The 21,828-nt window shown below is 45.6% G+C and overlaps 1 protein-coding gene across 1 annotated transcript in view; it reads left to right on the forward strand.

The window, feature by feature from the left end:
* LOC106595389 (unconventional myosin-XVI) overlaps positions 1 to 21,828 on the forward strand; it is a 255,328-nt gene that overhangs the window by 111,082 nt on the left and 122,418 nt on the right. Inside the window, exon 13 of the mRNA XM_082969131.1 lies at positions 12,229 to 12,356. Coding sequence (XP_082825257.1) covers positions 12,229 to 12,356 — 128 coding nt within the window. The remainder of the gene's footprint in view (positions 1 to 12,228; positions 12,357 to 21,828) is intronic.

Below are 21,828 nucleotides of genomic sequence, written 5' to 3' on the forward strand. Positions count from 1 at the left end.
ATGTTCCGCCAGTTTCCCATCCCTGCACTACAAGATGCAGTAATACATACGTTTATTTCCTCAACCTAAGATTTCCTCAAACCTTTGATTTGTCTAAGGTTTTATTGGCCTATATCTCTATCATGTACAGTTGAAGTTGGAAGTTTACATACACCTTAGTGAAATACATTTCAACTCAGTTTTTCACAATTCCCGACATTTAATCCTAGTAAAAATTCCCTGTCTTAGGTCAGTTAGGATCACCACTTTATTTTAAGAATGTGAAATGTCAGAATAATAGTAGAGAGAATGATTTATTTCAGCTTTTATTTCTTTCATCACATTCCCAGTGGGTCAGAAGTATACATACACTCAATTAGTATTTGGTAGCATTGCCTTTAAATTGTTTATCTTGGGTCAAACGTTTTGGGTAGCCTTCCCCAAGCTTGCCACAATAAGATGGGTGAATTTTGGCCCATTCCACCTGACAGAACTGGTGTAACTGAATCAGGTTTGTAGGCCTCCTTGCTCGCACAAGCTTTTTCAGTTCTGCCCACACATTTTCTATAGGATTGAGGTCAGGGCTTTGGGATGGCCACTCCAATACCTTGACTTTGTTGTCCTTAAGCCATTTTACCACAACTTTGGAAGTATGCTTAGGGTCATTGTCCATTTGGAAGACCCATTTGCAACCAAGCTTTAACTTCCTGACTGATGTCTTGAGATGTTGCTTCAATATATCCACATAATTGTCCTACCTCATTATGCCATCTATTTTGTGAAGTACACCAGTCCCTCCTGCAGAAAAGTACCCCCACAACATGATGCTGCCACCCCCCCATGCTTCACGGTTGGGATGGTGTTCTTCGGCTTGCAAACCTCCACCTTTTTCCTCCAAACATAACGAAGGTCATTATGGCCAAACAGTTCTATTTTTGTTCCATCAGACCAGAGGACATTTCTCCAAAAAGTACAATCTTTGTCCCCATGTGTAGTTGCAAACCGTAGTCTGGCTTTTTTATTGCGGTTTTGGAGCAGTGGCTTCTTCCTTGCTGAGCGGCCTTTCAGGTTATGTAGATATAGGACTCGTTTTACTGTGGATATAAATACTTTTCTGGGATTGATTTGCACTTTTTGCACCAAAGTACATTCATCTCTAGGAGACAGAATGGGTCTCCTTCCTGAACGGTATGATGGCTACGTGGTCCCATGGTGTTTATACTTGTGTACTATTGTTTGTACAGATGAACGTGGTACCTTCAGACGTTTGGAAATTGCTCCCAAGGATGAACCAGACTTGTGGAGGTCTACAATTATTTTAGTGAAGTCGGCTGATTTATTTTGATTTTCCCATGATGTCAAGAAAAGTGGCACTGAGTTTGAAGGTAGGCCTTGAAATACATCTACAGGTACACCTACAATTGACTCAAATGATGTCATTTAGCCTATCAGAAGCTTCTAAAGCCATGACATCATTTTCTGGAATTTTCCAAGCTGTTTAAAGGCACAGTCAACTTAGTGTATGTAAACTTCTGACCTACTGGAATTGTGATACAGTGAATTATAAATTAAATAATCTGTCTGTAAACAATTTTTGGAAAAATGACTTGTGTCATGCACCAAGTAGATGTCCTAACCGACTTGCCAAAACTATAGTTTGTTAACAAGAAATGTGTGGAGTGTTTGAAAAACGAGTTTTAATGACTCCAACCTAAGTTTATATAAACTTCTGACTTCATCTGTATCTTGTCAGTCATGGAGAGTATGTGACTGAATGTATTGTACACTATAAGTGTGTGTGTGTGTGTTGAGTTCCCTGTTGGGTGTGTCATTAGTCTAGTATGAATGGGTGAAATTTCGCCTTGATGGGGACCATTAATAATGCACTCTTCCAGTTAGTGATACACAGTGGAGGTCTGATTCTGCATTATACACCAGCCAGGCCACACACACACACACACACACACACACACACACACACACACACACACACACACACACACACACACACACACACACACACACACACACACACACACACACACACACACACACACACACAGACTGTATATCTGCTGGGCCGTAGCCTAGACAGGCGTTTATGGTGTGCGTACACGTATCTTACTGTATCAGACAGGCATTTACATAACGCTGACAGAAACCTGTTTCTTTCAGTCTTTACATAAAGTACACATGTAATCTCTCTTAGACAGGCTCTTAGCTATGTCTGACACAGGGTTTCCACGTGGTAGTCTGAGTCTGACACAGGGTTTCCACGTGGTAGTCTATGTCTGACACAGGGTTTCCACGTGGTAGTCTGTGTCTGACACAGGGTTTCCACGTGGTAGTCTATGTCTGACACAGGGTTTCCACGTGGTAGTCTATGTCTGATACAGGGTTTCCACGTGGTAGTCTATGTCTGACACAGGGTTTCCACGTGGTAGTCTGTGTCTGATACAGAGTTTCCACGTGGTAGTCTATGTCTGACACAGGGTTTCCACGTGGTAGTCTATGTCTGACACAGGGTTTCCACGTGGTAGTCTATGTCTGACACAGGGTTTCCACGTGGTAGTCTATGTCTGATACAGGGTTTCCACGTGGTAGTCTATGTCAGACACAGGGTTTCCACGTGGTAGTCTATGTCAGACACAGGGTTTCCACGTGGTAGGCTATGTCTGACACAGGGTTTCCACGTGGTAGTCTATGTCTGACACAGGGTTTCCACGTGGTAGTCTATGTCTGACACAGGGTTTCCACGTGGTAGTCTATGTCAGACACAGGGTTTCCACGTGGTAGTCTATGTCTGACACAGGGTTTCCACGTGGTAGTCTATGTCAGACACAGGGTTTCCACGTGGTAGTCTATGTCTGATACAGGGTTTCCACGTGGTAGTCTATGTCTGATACAGGGTTTCCACGTGGTAGTCTATGTCTGATACAGGGTTTCCACGTGGTAGTCTATGTCTGATACAGGGTTTCCACGTGGTAGTCTATGTCTGATACAGGGTTTCCACGTGGTAGTCTATGTCTGATACAGGGTTTCCACATGGTAGTCTATGTCTGATACAGGGTTTCCACGTGGTAGTCTATGTCTGATACAGGGTTTCCACGTGGTAGTCTATGTCTGATACAGGGTTTCCACATGGTAGTCTATGTCTGATACAGGGTTTCCACGTGGTAGTCTATGTCTGACACAGGGTTTCCACGTGGTAGTCTATGTCTGATACAGGGTTTCCACGTGGTCTATGTCTGATACAGGGTTTCCACGTGGTCTATGTCTGATACAGGGTTTCCAGGCTACGTGGTAGACTATGTCTGACACAGGCTACGTGGTAGACTATGTCTGACACAGGGTTTCCACGTGGTAGGCTATGTCTGACACAGGCTATGTGGTAGACTGTGTCTGACACAGGGTTTCCACGTGGTAGGCTATGTCTGACACAGGCTAAGTGGAAGGCTATGTCTGACACAGGCTAAGTGGAAGGCTATGTCTGACACAGGCTAAGTGGAAGGCTATGTCTGACACAGGCTACGTGGTAGGCTATGTCTGACACAGGCTACGTGGTAGGCTATGTCTGATGTACCTCACATGTGGTGTATCTGCCATAACCTGCCTTGTGTGGCTAAAATGGCCATGACAGCTGAACAGTTCCATCAGGGGGACAAGCTGTTCTCACTGTCTGAAGATATACAATACAACCAGATGACTATCATCACTCTGCCTACTGTGGCAAGGCCTAGGCAGGGTAGTAAGGTATTTGAAGCTGGGTTTTGGAGGGGGGGGTGGTGCTGGACTGGTGAATGTATTTTATTACGGGTTGGGTTTTGGGGTTGGGATAGTTAATGTATTGCTTGTGGACATTGGACATAGTGTTTGATGTGGCTCAGGCTAGTACAGGAGTGGACAGAAGCCATGCTGTTCTGAACATGATTAGTGCCACAGAGATCCTTGAAACACACTACACTAGGTGTGGGGCAGGATATAATGTCCTTTATGTATCAGGGCAAGTGTGTGTGTGTGTGTGTGTGTGTGATGTATAAATGGGCTTTAACACTATGCTCTATAAACTCATCTGTTCTCTCTTTATCCCTCTTTCTCTCTCGCTCTCTCTGACTGACTCTCTCCCTCTCTCTGACTGACTCTCTCCCTCTCTCTGACTGACTCTCTCTCTCTCTCCCTGACTCTCTCTCTCTCCCTGACTCTCTCGCTCTCTCCCTGACTCTCTCTCTCCCTGACTCTCTCTCTCTCCCTGACTCTCTCTCTCCCTGACTCTCTCTCTCTCTCTCTCTCTCTCTCCCTGACTCTCTCTCTCTCCCTGACTCTCTCTCTCTCTCTCCCTGACTCTCTCTCTCTCTCTCTCTCCCTGACTCTCTCTCTCTCTCTCTCTCTCTCTCCCTGACTCTCTCTCTCTCCCTGACTCTCTCTCTCTCTGACTCTCTCTCTCTCTCCCTGACTCTCTCTCTCCCTGACTCTCTCTCTCTCTCTCCCTGACTCTCTCTCTCTCTCCCTGACTCTCTCTCTCTCTCCCTGACTCTCTCTCTCTCTCTCCCTGACTCTCTCTCTCTCTCTCCCTGACTCTCTCTCTCTCCCTGACTCTCTCTCTCTCTCCCTGACTCTCTCTCTCTCTCCCTGACTCTCTCTCTCAATTCAAGGGGCTTTATTGGCATGGGAAACATATGTTTACATTGTTTATTATCTATTTCACTTGCTTTGGCAAAGTGAAATAAACAATCAAAATAAACGTTACACTCACAAATGTTCCAAAAGAATAAAGACATTGCAAATGTCATATTATGTATATAGACAGTGTTGGAACGATGTACAAATAGTTAAAGTACAAAAGGGAAAATAAATAAGCATAAATATGGGTTGTATTTTCAATGGTGTTTTGTTCTTCACTGGTTTACTTTTTCTTGTGGGTACAGGTCACAAATCTTGCTGCTGTGATGGCACACTGTGGTATTTGTCACGGGTGTCATAGGGTGTAGACCAAAACGCAGCGGGAAAATGTATACTCATCTTCTTTTTTATTTAGGACAAAGAAGGAAAACCAAAACAAACGCCCTACAACGCCTGGGCATGCTCCTGATGAGGTGGCGGATGGTCTCCTGAGGGATCTCCTCCCAGACCTGGACTAAAGCATCCGCCAACTCCTGGACAGTCTGTGGTGCAACATGGCGTTCTTGGATGGAGCGAGACATGATGTCCCAGATGTGCTCAATTGGATTCAGGTCTGGGGAACAGGCAGGCCAGTCCATAGCATCAATGCCTTCCTCTTGCAGGAACTGCTGACACACTCCAGCCACATGAGGTCTAGCATTGTCTTGCATTAGGAGGAATCCAGGGCCAACCGCACCAGCATATGGTCTCACAAGGGGTCTGAGGATCTCATCTCGGTACCCAATGGCATTCAGGCTACCTCTGGCGAGCACATGGAGGGCTGTGCGGCCCCCCAAAGAAATGCCACCCCACACCATGACTGACCCACCGCCAAACCGGTCATGCTGGAGGATGTTGCAGGCAGCAGAACGTTCTCCACGGCGTCTCCAGACTCTGTCACGTCTGTCACATGCTCAGTGTGAACCTGCTTTCATCTGTGAAGAGCACAGGGCGCCAGTGGCGAATTGACCAATCTTGGTGTTCTCTGGCAAATTTCAAACGTCCTGCCCGGTGTTGGGCTGTAAGCACAACCCCAACCTGTGGACGTCGGGCCCTCATACCACCCTCATGGAATCTGTTTCTGACCGTTTGAGCAGACACATGCACATTTGTGGCCTACTGGAGGTCATTTTGCAGGGCTCTGGCAGTGCTCCTCCTGCTCCTCCTTGCACAAAGGTGGAGGTAGCGGTCCTGCTGCTGGGTTGTTGCCCTCCTACGGCCTCCTCCACGTCTCCTGATGTACTGGCCTGTCTCCTGGTAGCGCCTCCATGCTCTGGACACTACGCTGACAGACACAGCAAACCTTCTTGCCACAGCTTGCATTGATGTGCCATCCTGGATGAGCTGCACTACCTGAGCCACTTGTGTGGGTTGTAGACTCCGTCTCATGCTACCACTAGAGTGAAAGCACCGTCAGCATTCAAAAGTGACCAAAACATCAGCCAGGAAGCATAGGAACTGAGAAGTGGTCTGTGGTTACCACCTGCAGAACCACTCCTTTATTGGGGGTGTCTTGCATATTGCCTATAATTTCCACCTGTTGTCTATTCCATTGGCACAACAGCATGTAAAATTTATTGTCAATCAGTGTTGCTTCCTAAGTGGACAGTTTGATTTCACAGAAGTGTGATTGACTTGGAGTTACATTGTGTTGTTTAAGTGTTCCCTTTATTTTTTGAGCAGTATATATGTTGAAGAGAGTAGGGCTTAAAGCTGCATCCCTGTCTCACGCCACGGCCCTGTGGGAAGAAATGTGTGTGTTTTTTTCTTATTTTAACCGCACACTTGTTGTTTGTGTACATGGATTTAAAATTGTTGTATGTTTTTCCCCCAACACCCCTTTCCATCAACTTGTATAGCAGACCCTCATGACAAATGTAGTCTTTTTTTAAATCAACAAAGCATGAGGAGACTTTGCCTTTGTTTTGTTTTGTTTCTTTGTCTATTAGGGTGTGCAGGGTCAACACGTGGTCTGTCGTACGATAATTTGGTAAAAAGCCAATTTGACATTTGCTCAGTACAATGTTTTCACTGAGGAAATGTACAAGTCTGCTGTCAATGATAATCCCACAGTCGTTATTGGGGTCAAATCTGTCTCCACTTTTGTGGATTGAGGTGATCAGTCCTTGGTTCCAAATATTGGGGAAGATGCCAGAGCTAAGGATGATGTTAAAGAGTTTTAGTATAGCCAAATGGAATTTGTTGTCTGTATATTTGATAATTTCATTGAGGATACCATCAACACCACAGGCCTTTTTGGGTTGGAGAGTTTTTATTTTGTCCTGTAGTTCACTCAATGTAATTGGTGAATCCAGTGAGTTCTGGTTGTCTTTAATAGTTGATTCTAAGATTTGTATTTGATCATGTATGTGTTTTTGCTGTTTTTCTTTGTTATAGAGCCAAAGAGATTGGAGAAGTGGTTTACCCATACATCTCCATTTTGGATAGAAAATTCTTTGTGTTGTTGTTTGTTTAGTGTTTTCCTATTTTCACAGAAGTGATTAGTCTATGGATTCTTCAATTACATTGAGGTGATCGATGACGTGCCGTTCCTTCTTTTACCGTAATGTATTTCTGTATTGTTTAGTGATTCACCATAGTGAAGGCGTAGATTCAGGTTTTCCGGGTCTCTATGTTTTTGGTTGGACAGGTTTCTCCATTTTTTTCTTTGATTTTTGCATTCTTCATCAAACCATTTGTCATTGTTGTTCATTTTCTTCGGTTTTCTATTTGAGATTTTTAGATTTGATAGGGAAGCTGAGAGGTTGAATATATTGTTAAGATTTTCTACTGCCAATTTTACACCTTCTCTATTACTGTGGAACGTTTGTCCAGGAAGTTGTCTAAAAGCGATTGAATTTGTTGTTGCCTAATTGTTTTTTTGGTAGGTTTCCAAACTACATTCCTTCCATCTATAGCATTTCTTAATATTACTCAGTTCCTTTGGCTTTGATGCCTCATGATTGAGTATTGCTCTGTTCAAGTAGACTGTGATTTTGCTGTGGTCTGATAGGGGTGTCAGTGGGCTGACTGTGAACACTCTGAGAGACTCTGGGTTGAGGTCAGCCTCAGGCCAGTAAGTGTGAGCAGAGCCTGCTGAGCATCGGGTACATGCCATTGGCTTGGGCTAGTGTAAGAGTGGGGGTTGGGCCTTTTTGCCCGCTCACGGCCTGGGCGTATGTGTGACTTCCATGTTGAGGCACTCTTTGCGGGAGTGGGGTGCTTGGGGTGGGCAGGAGGGCATAGGTCTGATCTGAGGGGGCCTAAATGGGGTGTAGGCATGGTTGACTTGGGGGGGTGTTGATTGGTTGGGATGGGGGTGTGTATGTGGCTGGTGGTGTTGTGGTCTGGATATAGGTCTTCTCGGCATGGGTCCTCTATGTGTAGGTCCAGGGGGGGTCCCGCAGGTCTGGGAGAGTGTCTCGCTGGTCTGGGCGGGGTGTCTACTGATCTGTTGCTCCTGTGTGAAGTGTTGGGGCTGCATTTGAGGGCGATGTCCTTTAGAGTCCGGGCGAAGGTGGGCACTGCTGCCTTGTATAGGTGGACCTGGTCATAGAGGCTGTTCAAGTCCAGGGTGGAGTGGTGGGCCAGGAAAACATTTGGTTCTGAGGCACAGTCACGGAAAATACTTGCGTTTACCTGCTGTACGGTAGCAGGGTGGAAGTCTTTTCGTGGTAGCAGGGTGGGGAAAGTAGAAGAAGCTTTTTCAATCACTCCCTTCAGTGCTGTGGCCACCCTTTCCTGCTGTGTTCTCAGGTCGTTTGTGCCTGTGTGTATTATTATGTGGCTAGGTGAACCTAGTTGGTCCTCGGAAAGAAGGTGTTTGGACACTCTGTGTTTGGGGAAAAAGTTGTTTTTATTTTATATATTTCCCATTTGAGTCCATAAGTAGTACAATCTGTGTCTTGTGTATGTCCTCAGTGGGTGTGGGGGGTTGTCAGGAGGGCTATCAGGGTGGCTGACAGGGGGGGTGCTCAGAGGGGGTGAGATCCCCTGGGCTTGGGGTTCTTCATTTGTCTGCTGTGATGTCGATGCTATGGTCAGGGTCTGGTGTGGACTGTTCTGCTGTGGTGTCGAGACTTTTGTTGGGAGCTGAGAAGGGCTGGTCTGCTGGCTTCTCTGCAGGGGTGACCACCTCTCTAGTGGGTTGTTCTGTCACACGCCATCCCCCTCGTCCTCTCCTCCAGCAGTCTGATCCTCTCCTCTAGTGCTCTGTTCTTCTCCTGCTCTTGCTTTTTATATTGAAGTTTTCTCACCACAGTCCAGAGTGCAGATATGTCTCTCTCCACCTCCAGCTCTCCGGGTCTGGTTAATGGGGTGTTGTGCTGGACTGTTGTCTGGGTCGGTGCTGACTGGAGTGTAATCACCTGCTGTTCCAGCTCCACCTGCCATTTCCTCCAGCTGGGTAAATGTATCCTTCATTTCAATGAAGGAGTAGTACTCTGTGCTGGGAGGTTGACTTTTCGCTTAGGGTTGCTCGTCTGTGGGGTTATATTCTGCTCAAAAAAATAAAGGGAACACTTAAACAACACATCCTAGATCTGAATGAAAGAAATAATCGTATTAAATACTTTTTTCTTTACATAGTTGAATGTGCTGACAACAAAATCACACAAAAATAATCAATGGAAATCCAATTTATCAACCCATGGAGGTCTGGATTTGGAGTCACACTCAAAATTAAAGTGGAAAACCACACTACAGGCTGATCCAACTTTGATGTAATGTCCTTAAAACAAGTCAAAATGAGGCTCAGTAGTGTGTGTGTCCTCCACGTGCCTGTATGACCTCCCTACAACGCCTGGGCATGCTCCTGATGAGGTGGCGGATGGTCTCCTGAGGGATCTCCTCCCAGACCTGGACTAAAGCATCCGCCAACTCCTGGACAGTCTGTGGTGCAACGTGGCGTTGGTGGATGGAGTGAGACATGATGTCCCAGATGTGCTCAATTGGATTCAGGTCTGGGGAACGGGCGGGCCAGTCCATAGCATCAATGCCTTCCTCTTGCAGGAACTGCTGACACACTCCAGCCACATGAGGTCTAGCATTGTCTCGCATTAGGAGGAACCCAGGGCCAACCGCACCAGCATATGGTCTCACAAGGGGTCTGAGGATCTCATCTCGGTACTTAATGGCAGTCAGGCTACCTCTGGCGAGCACATGGAGGGCTGTGTGGCCCCCCAAAGAAATGCCACCCCACACCATGACTGACCCACCGCCAAACCGGTCATGCTGGAGGATGTTGCAGGCAGCAGAACGTTCTCCACGGCGTCTCCAGACTCTGTCACGTCTGTCACATGCTCAGTGTGAACCTGATTTCATCTGTGAAGAGCACAGGGCGCCAGTGGCGAATTTGCCAATCTTGGTGTTCTCTGGCAAATGCCAAACGTCCTGCACGGTGTTGGGCTGTAAGCACAACCCCCACCTGTGGACGTTGGGCCCTCATACCACCCTCATGGAGTCTGTTTCTGACCGTTTGAGCAGACACATGCACATTTGTGGCCTGCTGGAGGTCATTTTGCAGGGCTCTGGCAGTGCTCCTCCTGCTCCTCCTTGCACAAAGGCGGAGGTAGCGGTCCTGCTGCTGGGTTGTTGCCCTCCTACGACCTCCTCTACGTCTCGTGATGTACTGGCCTGTCTCCTGGTAGCGCCTCCATGCTCTGGACACTACGTTGACAGACACAGCAAACCTTCTTGCCACAGCTCGCATTGATGTGCCGTCCTGGATGAGCTGTACTACCTGAGCCACTTGTGTGGGTTGTAGACTCCGTCTCATGCTACCACTAGAATGAAAGCACCGCCAGCATTCAAAAGTGACCAAAACATCAGCCAGGAAGCATAGGAACTGAGACGTGGTCTGTGGTCCCCACCTGCAGAACCACTCCTTTATTGGGGGTGTCTTGCTAATTGCCTATAATTTCCACCTGTTGTCTATTCCATTTGCACAACAGCATGTGAAATGTATTGTCAATCAGTGTTGCTTCCTAAATGGACAGTTTGATTTCACAGAAGTGTGATTGACTTGGAGTTACATTGTGTTGTTTAAGCGTTCCCTTTATTTTTTTGAGCAGTGTATAATGAAGGGGTCTGGTCTTACCCGCTCGGGGTGGGGGTATCTTTCTCAAGGGAGAGCTTCTCCTGCTGGGCTAATTCTTTGATTAGGTGAAAGTCCAGCTGAAACTGTTTGGGGTTGCCCTGTACCATTACTGTTCCAGACTTATAGAGATATATATTTGCTGACTCCTCGTTGTCTAGTATCCTGAGTTTCCAACCCTTGTTAACACCCCCTGTCTTAACTGAGGGGTAGTGTGCTAATATAGCACTGTGCCATGCCAGGGGATGGTCTGGTTAATATAGCACTGTGCCATGCCAGGGGATGGTCTGGTTAATATAGCACTGTGCCATGCCAGGGGATGGTCTGGTTAATATAGCACTGTGCCATGCCAGGGGATGGTCTGGTTAATATAGCACTGTGCCATGCCAGGGGATGGTCTGGTTAATATAGCACTGTGCCATGCCAGGGGATGGTCTGGTTAATATAGCACTGTGCCATGCCAGGGGATGGTCTGGTTAATATAGCACTGTGTCATGCCAGGGGATGGTCTGGTTAATATAGCACTGTGCCATGCCAGGGGATGGTCTGGTTAATATAGCACTGTGCCATGCCAGGGGATGGTCTGGTTAATATAGCACTGTGCCATGCCAGGGGATGGTCTGGTTAATATAGCACTGTGCCATGCCAGGGGATGGTCTGGTTAATATAGCACTGTGCCATGCCAGGGGATGGTCTGGTTAATATAGCACTGTACCATGCCAGGGGATGGTTTGTGTGGAAGATGAGGTTGTTGATGTTCCCATTTTTATAATAGTCAGCAAAAAGTGTCTCTTGATTTTCCATAAGGAGCTTCATTTTGTGATCTTTTCTTGCCTTATCATTCTTTACATACACAGGGTACTGTATTTAATTACCTCTGAACAGCAGGAGGCAGCTTCTAAGGCCTCTCCATTTGGTTTGAGTAGACTGTGCGACTCTCCTGCCATTGTTGGGCTGAAGGACTTTGACACCTCTCACCTGACACATCAGTGCTAATTGAAGTTGTATCAAGCTTGGCAGCCTTAATTTAGCGTTCAGTCCTTATAAAGTAATGTAATGTGTTTTTATTCTTGGCTTTTGGAAATAAAATATAACTTCAGACTAAACATTACTCACTCAGTTTCAGGATGGATGGTGTTTTCAGGTTTCTGTTGTTTTCCAGAGAATTTGCTGAATAAGCCTTCCAGGTGATTACATAATTCTGTCCAAAATCAGGTTGTAGGTTTTGAGTTGATTTGGAGTGAAGGTTATGTTGTAGAGGGTAGCATCCTGTAAATGTTCCTGACAAAAAAATCAAAGTTTATCTAACTCTAAATCTCTTTTTTTAAGAACATGCTGAAAAATGCAGGAGCTTATCTGATCATGACCTCTCTCTATATCTCTCTCTTCCTGACTCTCTCTGACTCTCTCTATACCTTTCTCCCTATCCCTCTCTCTGTCTATACCTCTCTCCCTCTATATCTCTCCCTCTCTCTGTCTATACCTCTCTCTATCAGGTGAGTCAGTTGTATCTGAGTTCTTCAGGGCGTTTGTGCTCCTCTCTGCCTCCTCACATCTTCTCCTCAGCAGAGAGGGCCTACCACATGATGCTGCAGGAGCGACGCCCACAATGCTTCATCCTCAGGTAAACACACATATTCAAATGCATGCACATGTGCAAACCTGCACACAATCACTAAACAAGTGCCAGTATCACCTCCGTGAGAAAGCATTAGTATTTCATTCAGATCATTAACTCCAATCAGTTAATGATTTAGAGTCAGTTAATGATTTAGAGTAGGTGAATGGTGAAGTAAGGGCCACTGCCCAATTTGCCCAGACCCTCCCCAGCAGGTCAGTTAAGCGCTCCCAGAGAGATTAATGGTTCTCGGAGCTTTGGCGCAGCCTGCTCTTTTCTTTGTCCCTGGCTGGACGGAGGCAGCTTCCTGATTGCAATTAAATCCCGTTCCGGCTCTCCATTGCCGTTCCCGCTGAGTCGCAGCGGATCTGGTAGTGAGTTAATGCACTTCAGCCGCCAGCTATCCATTCCCCCCACACACACACACACACAGTCTCCATGCTCCACTGAGCTGGAAGGAGTCAAAATGTTAGGTCCCTCAAGGGCAGGGTACACACGCCCCACACACACACGAGGCCAGGGTATAGACACATGCCTAGGAGCACAAAACGCCCTTGAAATCGAATAAAGCCATGTAAATAAAAAGAGGGGTAAACGACTCTGCACTTCAAACTCTCAGCATAGTTATTAGTAGGAGGACAAAATGTTGCACACACACACACTCAAAGACACACACAGCGCCGTCATTAGTGGTGGCTTAAATGACCTTCGAAAGCCATCTGCTAAGTGATACATAGCTGGTGTGTGTGTGTGTGTGTGTGTGTGTGTGATTACGTTCTCCCCTCGGGTGTAGCTCGTCTGAGGAGGAGACGTAAATGCCTGGGCCTAAACACACCAGGTAATACAGATGAAAGGGGAAGAAATGTGGGGTGCGATGAGCGATAAATAAATCAGACCACAACCAGAACTCAATTTTAACCCTCAGGGGATGTTTAGTGAATTAGTTAAATAAACAATATAACACACCCATAAATAATCAATAAGAAACAAAACAACCACAACAAGGGAAGGTAAGAGAAGGGAAATGTTTGGGATCGGGGTCCAAGTAATGAAAATAAACAAAAGGTCCCTCCTCTTCTACACACCTAATCCTTCCTAACACACTCTAAACCCTAACCCACTGTCCTACCTGGTTCCAAGAAAAATACAAGGGTGACACCCGCCCGGCTAACCTAGTGTATAAAACAATGGGTTATCTACGTGAGAATGTACACCCATGGGCAGATCTACCTTTTCCCTTCTCCAGGACCTAGGTAGGGTGGAGCGCCTCAGGAGGACAGGCTGAAACACAAGGAAATTAACACAAATAATCAAACAAAAAACAAGTGTCCTCTCTCTCTCCCCCCCTCCCTTCTCTTCTCACACGGCAAACAGATATCCTCTCTGTAATCAGCTACAGCCACGCCCACCATCGTTAGCCGCAACTCGGTACACCTGTAATGCCCAGGACACAAACACACTAACAGGGGAAAATGGGGAACAAGAAAAATGTAACACGTAACACGCCCCCCACAAAAAAGAGTAAACCCCTGGGTTTATGATAAAACCCTTACATATATTTTTCTTACAACACCAAAGTTATCAAGGCCTTGTTCTATTATTACTTATCTTTTTTTTTAACTAGGCACGGGACAAAGCGTCCGCAACTATGTTTTCTGAACCCTTTATGTGCTGAATTTCTAAATTATAACCCTGTATAACCAACGCCCAACGCATAAGACGTTGGTTGTGGTTATACATGCGGCTCAAGAAAGTTAAAGGGTTGTGGTCTGTGTATACCACAACAGGCAACACACTGGAGCCAACATAAACCTCAAAAAATTGTAGGGCAAATAACAGCGCCAGGGTCTCCTGTTCGATAGTGGAATAACGTGACTGACAGCTGTTGAATTTACGAGAGAAGTAGCAAACAGGGTGATCTAGACCATCGTGTTCCTGTAATAGTACAGCACCTGCACCCACTGAACTGGCATCCACCTCCAACTTAAATGGTTTCTGGAAATCAGGGGCAGAAAGAACAGGAGAAGTACACAATAGTGCTTTTACAGAGTCAAAAGCAGATTGACATTCAGCGGTCCACTCAAAGGACACTGAAGGACTGAGTAACCTAGTCATTGGGGCTACAACTGTTGAGAAATTCCTACAAAATTTACGATAATAACCCGTCATGCCTAAGAATCTGCGTAATTCTCGGCGAGTGGCAGGGGCAGGAAACCGGGTGATAGCATCCACCTTAGCTGCTACGGTACGCACCTGACCCCGACCTACCTCTTTACCCAAATATGTAACAGTTGCCTTTCCAAACTCACATTTGGCTAAGTTAAGGGTCAAAGAAGCGTTGGCCAAGCGTGCAAACACAGCCCTCAATGTGCTCATGTGATTAAGCCAGGTAGTCGAATGAACAACCAGGTCATCCAGATATGCAGTACAATCAGGAACATCAGCCAATACAATATTTACCAAACGTTGAAACGTGGCCGGAGCATTCCTCATTCCAAAAGCCATCACTGTGTACTGGCAGAAACTGTCAGGAGTTACAAAAGCAGACACCTCAGAGGCACGAGGGGTTAAAGGCACCTGCCAATAACCTTTTAACAAGTCAAGCTTCGTAACATACGCAGCCGATCCAATGGTGTCTATACAGTCATCCATGTGAGGTAAAGGGAATGAGTCAGGTATAGTTACATTATTCACTTTCCTGTAGTCAGTGCAAAACCTTTGAGTCCCATCAGGCTTTGGAATCAGCAGACAGGGGGAACTCCAAGGACTGCCACTGGGGATTGCCATCTCATTTTCCAGTAAATAAGTTACCTCTTTCTTCATCACTCCTCTCTTGATTGAATTCACACGATAAGGGTGCTGTTTGATTGGAGCAGCATCACCTACATTTATATCATGTTTCAACACATTGGTACGACTGGGAACATCCTGAAAGAGACTTGGAAAATCAGTGATTAGTAACTCAATATCAGATCTCTGCTGATCATTCAAATGCAACAAATGGGTTGGGTGAGACGCCACCATCTCCGAAATACACAAACGAGCACACTGCTCAGGAGTATTCCGCATCACCAAACCGTCCTCATCATTTATGCTGACTCCTGGGTGAGTAACCAGGCTCACAGAAGCAACAGAGGATACAACAGGTTTTTCACTGGTAATGGGAGACTCGATACCACCTCTAACCAGATAGGCTTTAATCATGTTAACGTGACATACCCGGAATGGTCGTCTACGGTCTGGCGTTTTGATAACATAATCAGTATCACTGAGTTTTCGGTCCACTACATATGGGCCAGAGAAACTGGAAGAGAGACACGAGCCAGGTACCGGCAACAACACCAAGACTTGGTCACCTGGTTCAAAAGAACGAAACACAGATTTAACATCAAAATGACGTTTCATTTTCTTTTGTGTGGTAGACAGATTTTCTCTGGCTACAGCACAGGCGTCATGCAACCGCTCCCGGACTTGACTAACATAGTCTAGTACATTAGTAGAGGACCCAACTGAATCAGACATTTGTTCTTTCAGTACCTTGAGAGGCCCTCTCACGGTATGACCAAAGATTAGCTCAGCTGGGCTAAACCCAAGAGACTCCTGTACGGTCTCCCGAATAGCAAACAGCACGTAGGGCACCCCCTCATCCCAATCTTTTCCTGTGTCCATACAGTATTTACGCAACATAGCTTTTAGCGTCTGATGCCAACGTTCCAGCGCGCCCTGACTCTCCGGGTGATAAGCGCTAGACATCTAATGGGACACTGACAAGGACTTCAACACACTTCCAAACAATTTTGATGTAAAATTTGTGCCTTGATCCGTCTGTACAATTTTTGGAAATCCAAAGGTAGAGAAATACTTAATCAGCGCCTTCACAATCGCCTTACTTGTGATTTTACGCATAGGAATCGCCTCTGGGTACCTTGTAGCAGTGCACATTATTGTTAACAAGAATTGATTACCCGACTTAGTCCTAGGTAAGGGACCAACACAATCGATGATTACCTTCTCAAACGGCTCTCCAATGACCGGAATAGGGCAGAGAGGAGCCGGGGAAATAACCTGGTTAGGTTTCCCCACCACTTGGCACGTACTACATGTACGGCAATAGCGAGCCACATCCTGTTTCATTCCCGGCCAGAAAAAAATGACGGAGGATTCGGTCGTAGGTTTTAGTCACCCCTAGATGACCAGACCAGGGAATATCATGAGCTAGGGACAACACCTTCGTCTGAAATGGGGCAGGAACTACAATCTGGCTAACGGAACTCCAATCATTTTCTAGATCAGCACGGGGAGTCCATTTTCTCAAGGAAATACGTCACACCTTTCCTGTTTTTCTCACTCGAAGGTAACATGGAGGAAAAACATTTGGCCAAGCCCACATCCTCTATCTGGGCAGCTATTAGCTCCTCCCGAGTAACTGGCAACCTTAAACAGTCCACCGAGGAAGCCATTGTCTTGTCTTTATTTCCATCATCATGATCAGAACTCACTGGGAACAAAGGAGTAGAACACTGAATATCTTCCCCATTCAACATAGGTGCAAGCACAGAGTCAGCTAAGTCTACCATGGTACCCAAGCGACGTGACTGCGCAAGCGTAACGGCACACGCTGGAAATGCGTCGGGAAACGTAGTTCCCAAAACATCAGCACTTGACTGAGCATCAGGCTTGTCTAGCACTTCTAACACAGGCACAACTTTGCCTCCTGCTAGATCGTTACCCATGATTAGAGCAACCCCATTCACGGGAAGCTCGGACTGTACACCGATTCTGAAATATCCACTCACTAGATCAGAAGTCAAATGGACAGTATGTAACGGAACAGGCACACAACCCATTTCGATCCCCCTCAATAATACACTAGAGCCACAATAAGACTCTTCTGACCAAGGCAGAACACTCGAGAGAATTACAGACTGAGCTGCACCAGTATCTCTCAATATCAAAACTGGCTTTTGGTCTCCAGAATCACCTGTCAGGGAAACAAAGCCTTTAAATATGAACGGGTTGTACATTTGATCAGGACGACTTAGTACAACTTCAGGACTCGCCTTTACAGAGCTCTTATTGGTTACTTTAATCAAACCCACACTTTTATGGAGTTTAGGGGTTGAAGCTGGTGACTTGTGTTTTAGAGACATACATTCCGAAATTACGTGTCCTACTTTATGACAGTAAAAACATGCTCGTTCCTCCTTTTGATTCAGCCGTGTACTTCCTGAGTAACGGGGTGAATTGAAGACAGAAGAGGATACAACCGGTCTAGTCTCACTACGGGGTGTGGGAAACACCGTTTTATGTGTTAACACAAATTCATCTGCAAGCACCGCGGCGTCAGATAACTTTAACACTTTCTGTTCATTAATGTATACAACCAACCGCTCTGGGAGGCTGTTTTTAAATTCTTCCAATAACATTAATTCACGAAGACCTTCAAAGTCATTGATTTTACTCGCTGAGCACCATTTGTCAAAGAGAGACCCCTTCTCTCTAGCGAATTCAACAAAAGTTTTTATAGAGGATTTGGAGTGCTTCCTAAACTTTTGTCTATAAGCCTCTGGCACAAGCTCATACCCACGGAGCACAGTAGCCTTAACTATGTCGTAATTAAGACTATCAGCAAGAGAAAGAGTACCCAATACCTCCTGCGCTTTACCGGACAATTTACATTGGAGTAAAAGCGGCCACACGTCCCTAGGCCAATTCAAAGCCACTGCTATGCGTTCGAATGCACAAAAGTAAGAGTCAACCTCAGATTCACGGAATTGTGGAACTAAAGCAATATGCCGGCTAATGTCAAAGGTAGAGGCAGATCCTGGGGTGGAAAACACACTATTGGAAACGGCAGGGACAGCGGCCAGCCTCGCCATCTCCGCCTATAATTCCAATTTGCGCATTTCGAAGTCCATCTGCCTTATCTTAAGGTCCTTTTCTGCTTCCAACTCCAGTCAGCGCATCTCCAACTTGAGATGTAGCTCATCCTTTCGGATTTGTGCTCGCTCTTCTGCCTCCATCTGCAAATGTATAGCTGTAGGCATAGGAGAAAGAGGGTCAAATCGAGGCAAGATGTCCGGGGCCTTATACTCGACCTCATCGTCGGGCCTAGACGGGGTACCCAGAGCATCCACCACCTCTCCAACCGTAGGCCGAGGCAAAACCAACACCTGCTTTTCCATCAGCGCCGCTAATACCAATGCCTTTACCTCCGCCTTAACAAAACCCCTTGGCACGGAGATATCGAAATGGTCTGCCAAAGTCTCTAAATCCACTCTCCTACAATTCTCAAAACCCTCCCACGTTGGGTTATCCAGAAAAAACTTCAGGTTAAAGTTTGCCAAATTCTAAATCCACCACCTAACTACTACACAGCACTAAACACTACACCAAACACAACAACCACCCAATCCACCTTTACTACCCTAGTGTGCGGGCACAAGCTGGATCAATAAATATCCCGGATGAGCCCCCATATTACGTTCTCCCCTCGGGTGTAGCTCGTCTGAGGAGGAGACGTAAATGCCTGGGCCTAAACACACCAGGTAATACAGATGAAAGGGGAAGAAATGTGGCGATAAATAAATCAGACCACAACCAGAACTCAATTTTAACCCTCAGGGGATGTTTAGTGAATTAGTTAAATAAACAATATAACACACCCATAAATAATCAATAAGAAACAAAACAACCACAACAAGGGAAGGTAAGAGAAGGGAAATGTTTGGGATCGGGGTCCAAGTAATGAAAATAAACAAAAGGTCCCTCCTCTTCTACACACCTAATCCTTCCTAACACACTCTAAACCCTAACCCACTGTCCTACCTGGTTCCAAGAAAAATACAAGGGTGACACCCGCCCGGCTAACCTAGTGTATAAAACAATGGGTTATCTACGTGAGAATGTACACCCATGGGCAGATCTACCTTTTCCTTTCTCCAGGACCTAGGTAGGGTGGAGCGCCTCAGGAGGACAGGCTGAAACACAAGGAAATTAACACAAATAATCAAACAAAAAACAAGTGTCCTCTCTCTCTCCCCCCCTCCCTTCTCTTCTCACACGGCAAACAGATATCCTCTCTGTAATCAGCTACAGCCACGCCCACCATCGTTAGCCGCAACTCGGTACACCTGTAATGCCCAGGACACAAACACACTAACAGGGGAAAATGGGGAACAAGAAAAACGTAACACGTAACAGTGTGTGTGTGTGTGTGTGTGTGTGTGTGTGTGTGTGTGTGTGTGTGTGTGTGTGTGTGTGTGTGTGTGTGTGTGTGTGTGTGTGCTCGCGTGTCTTTGTGTCCATGTTCTGTATTTAGACAGGCCTTACAGTCAACCTAACTGTTAGTTCAAGTCCCCCATGGAGCAGAGTAGTATACTTCACCACAGTCCACCTAACCTGAATGACCTCAGTGAGATGCCCAGTGGATGGATCAACCTAACCTGAATGACCTCAGTGAGATGCCCAGTGGATGGATCAACCTAACCTGAATGACCTCAGTGAGATGCCCAGTGGATGGATCAACCTAACCTGAATGACCTCAGTGAGATGCCCAGTGGATGGATCAACCTAACCTGAATGACCTCAGTGAGATGCCCGGTGGATGGATCAACCTAACCTGAATGACCTCAGTGAGATGCCCAGTGGATGGATCAACCTAACCTGAATGACCTCAGTGAGATGCCCAGTGGATGGATCAACCTAACCTGAATGACCTCAGTGAGATGCCCAGTGGATGGATCAACCTAACCTGAATGACCTCAGTGAGATGCCCAGTGGATGGATGCCTGAACAGAAACTAAATGATGAGTACATATGACCATTAGCTTCAGTTGCCATCTCCACTAACCCAAATAAACGTCCGTAGGTCCTTCACTAGAAGAAATAAAGAACATGTCTAACAAAGTGTTTCTAAAAATGCACAGAGCACCCCCGTTATAGCCATAGCCTGTGTTCTTATGATAGTGTCCACTTGATAATTAACCTACGTAACAGCCAGTGGAATCCTGTGGCGCGTTATTCAAATACCTTAGAAATGCTATTACTTCAATTTCTCAAACATATGACTATTTTACACAATTTTAAAGACAAGACTCTCATTAATCTAACCACACTGTCCGATTTCAAAAAGGCTTTACAACGAAAGCAAAACATTAGATTATGTCAGCAGAGTACCCAGCCAGAAATAATCAGACACCCATTTTTCAAGCTAGCATATAATGTCACATAAACCCAAACCACAGCTAAATGCAGCACTAACCTTTGATGATCTTCATCAGATGACACGCCTAGGACATTATGTTATACAATACATGCATGTTTTGTTCAATCAAGTTCATATTTATATCAAAAACCAGCTTTTTACATTAGCATGTGACGTTCAGAACTAGCAAACTTCCGGTGAATTTACTAAATTACTCACGATAAACGTTCACAAAAAACATAACAATTATTTTAAGAATTATAGATACAGAACTCCTCTATGCACTCGCTATGTCTGATTTTAAAATAGCTTTTCGGTGAAAGCACATTTTGCAATATTCTAAGTAGATAGCCCGGCATCACAGGGCTAGCTATTTAGACACCCACCAAGTTTAGCCCTCACCAAAGTCAGATTTACTATAAGAAAAATGTTATTACCTTTGCTGTTCTTCGTCAGAATGCACTCCCAGGACTTCTACTTCAATAACAAATGTTGGTTTGGTTCAAAATAATCCATAGTTATGTTCAAATATCCTCTGTTTTGTTCGTGCGTTCAAGACACTATCCGAAGTGTAAAGAAGGGTGACGCGCCCGATGCGTTTCGTGACAAAAAAAATCTAAATATTCCATTACCGTACTTCGAAGCATGTCAACCGCTGTTTAAAATACATTTTTATGCCGTTTTTCTCGTAAAAAAGCGATAATATTCCGACTGGGAATCTGTGTTTTAGTACAAAGAGAGAGAAAATAACAACATGGGGTAGCCTCGTGCACGCGCCTCAGTCTCATTGTCCTCTGATAGACCACTTACCAAAGGCGCTAATGTTTTTCAGCCAGGGGCTGCCTCGACTTCATTCAGCTTTTTCCCGGGTTCTGAGAGCCTATGGGAGCCGTAGGAAGTGTCACGTTACAGCAAAGATCCTAAGTTTTCAATAAAAAGAGTCAAGAAGCCCAAGGAATGGTCAGAGAGGGCACTTCCTGTACAGAATCTTCTCAGGTTTTTGCCTGCCATATGAGTTCTGTTATACTCACAGACACCATTCAAACAGTTTTAGAAACTTTAGGGTGTTTTCTATCCAAAGCCAATAATTATACGCATATTCTAGTTTCTGGGCAGTAGTAATAACCAGATGAAATCGGGTACGTTTTTTATCCGGCCGTGTAAATACTGCCCCCTAGCCCTAACAGGTTAACACCATTGTAATGGCTAGCTGCAGGATTCTGAACGGAGAAGTGAATGGAAACAAGGGATGAAAAAGAGAAGGGATAGCCC

The sequence above is a fragment of the Salmo salar genome, chromosome 25 (assembly GCF_965601325.2).
Source record: "Salmo salar chromosome 25, fSalSal1, whole genome shotgun sequence".
NCBI classification, from domain to species: Eukaryota; Metazoa; Chordata; class Actinopteri; order Salmoniformes; family Salmonidae; genus Salmo; species Salmo salar.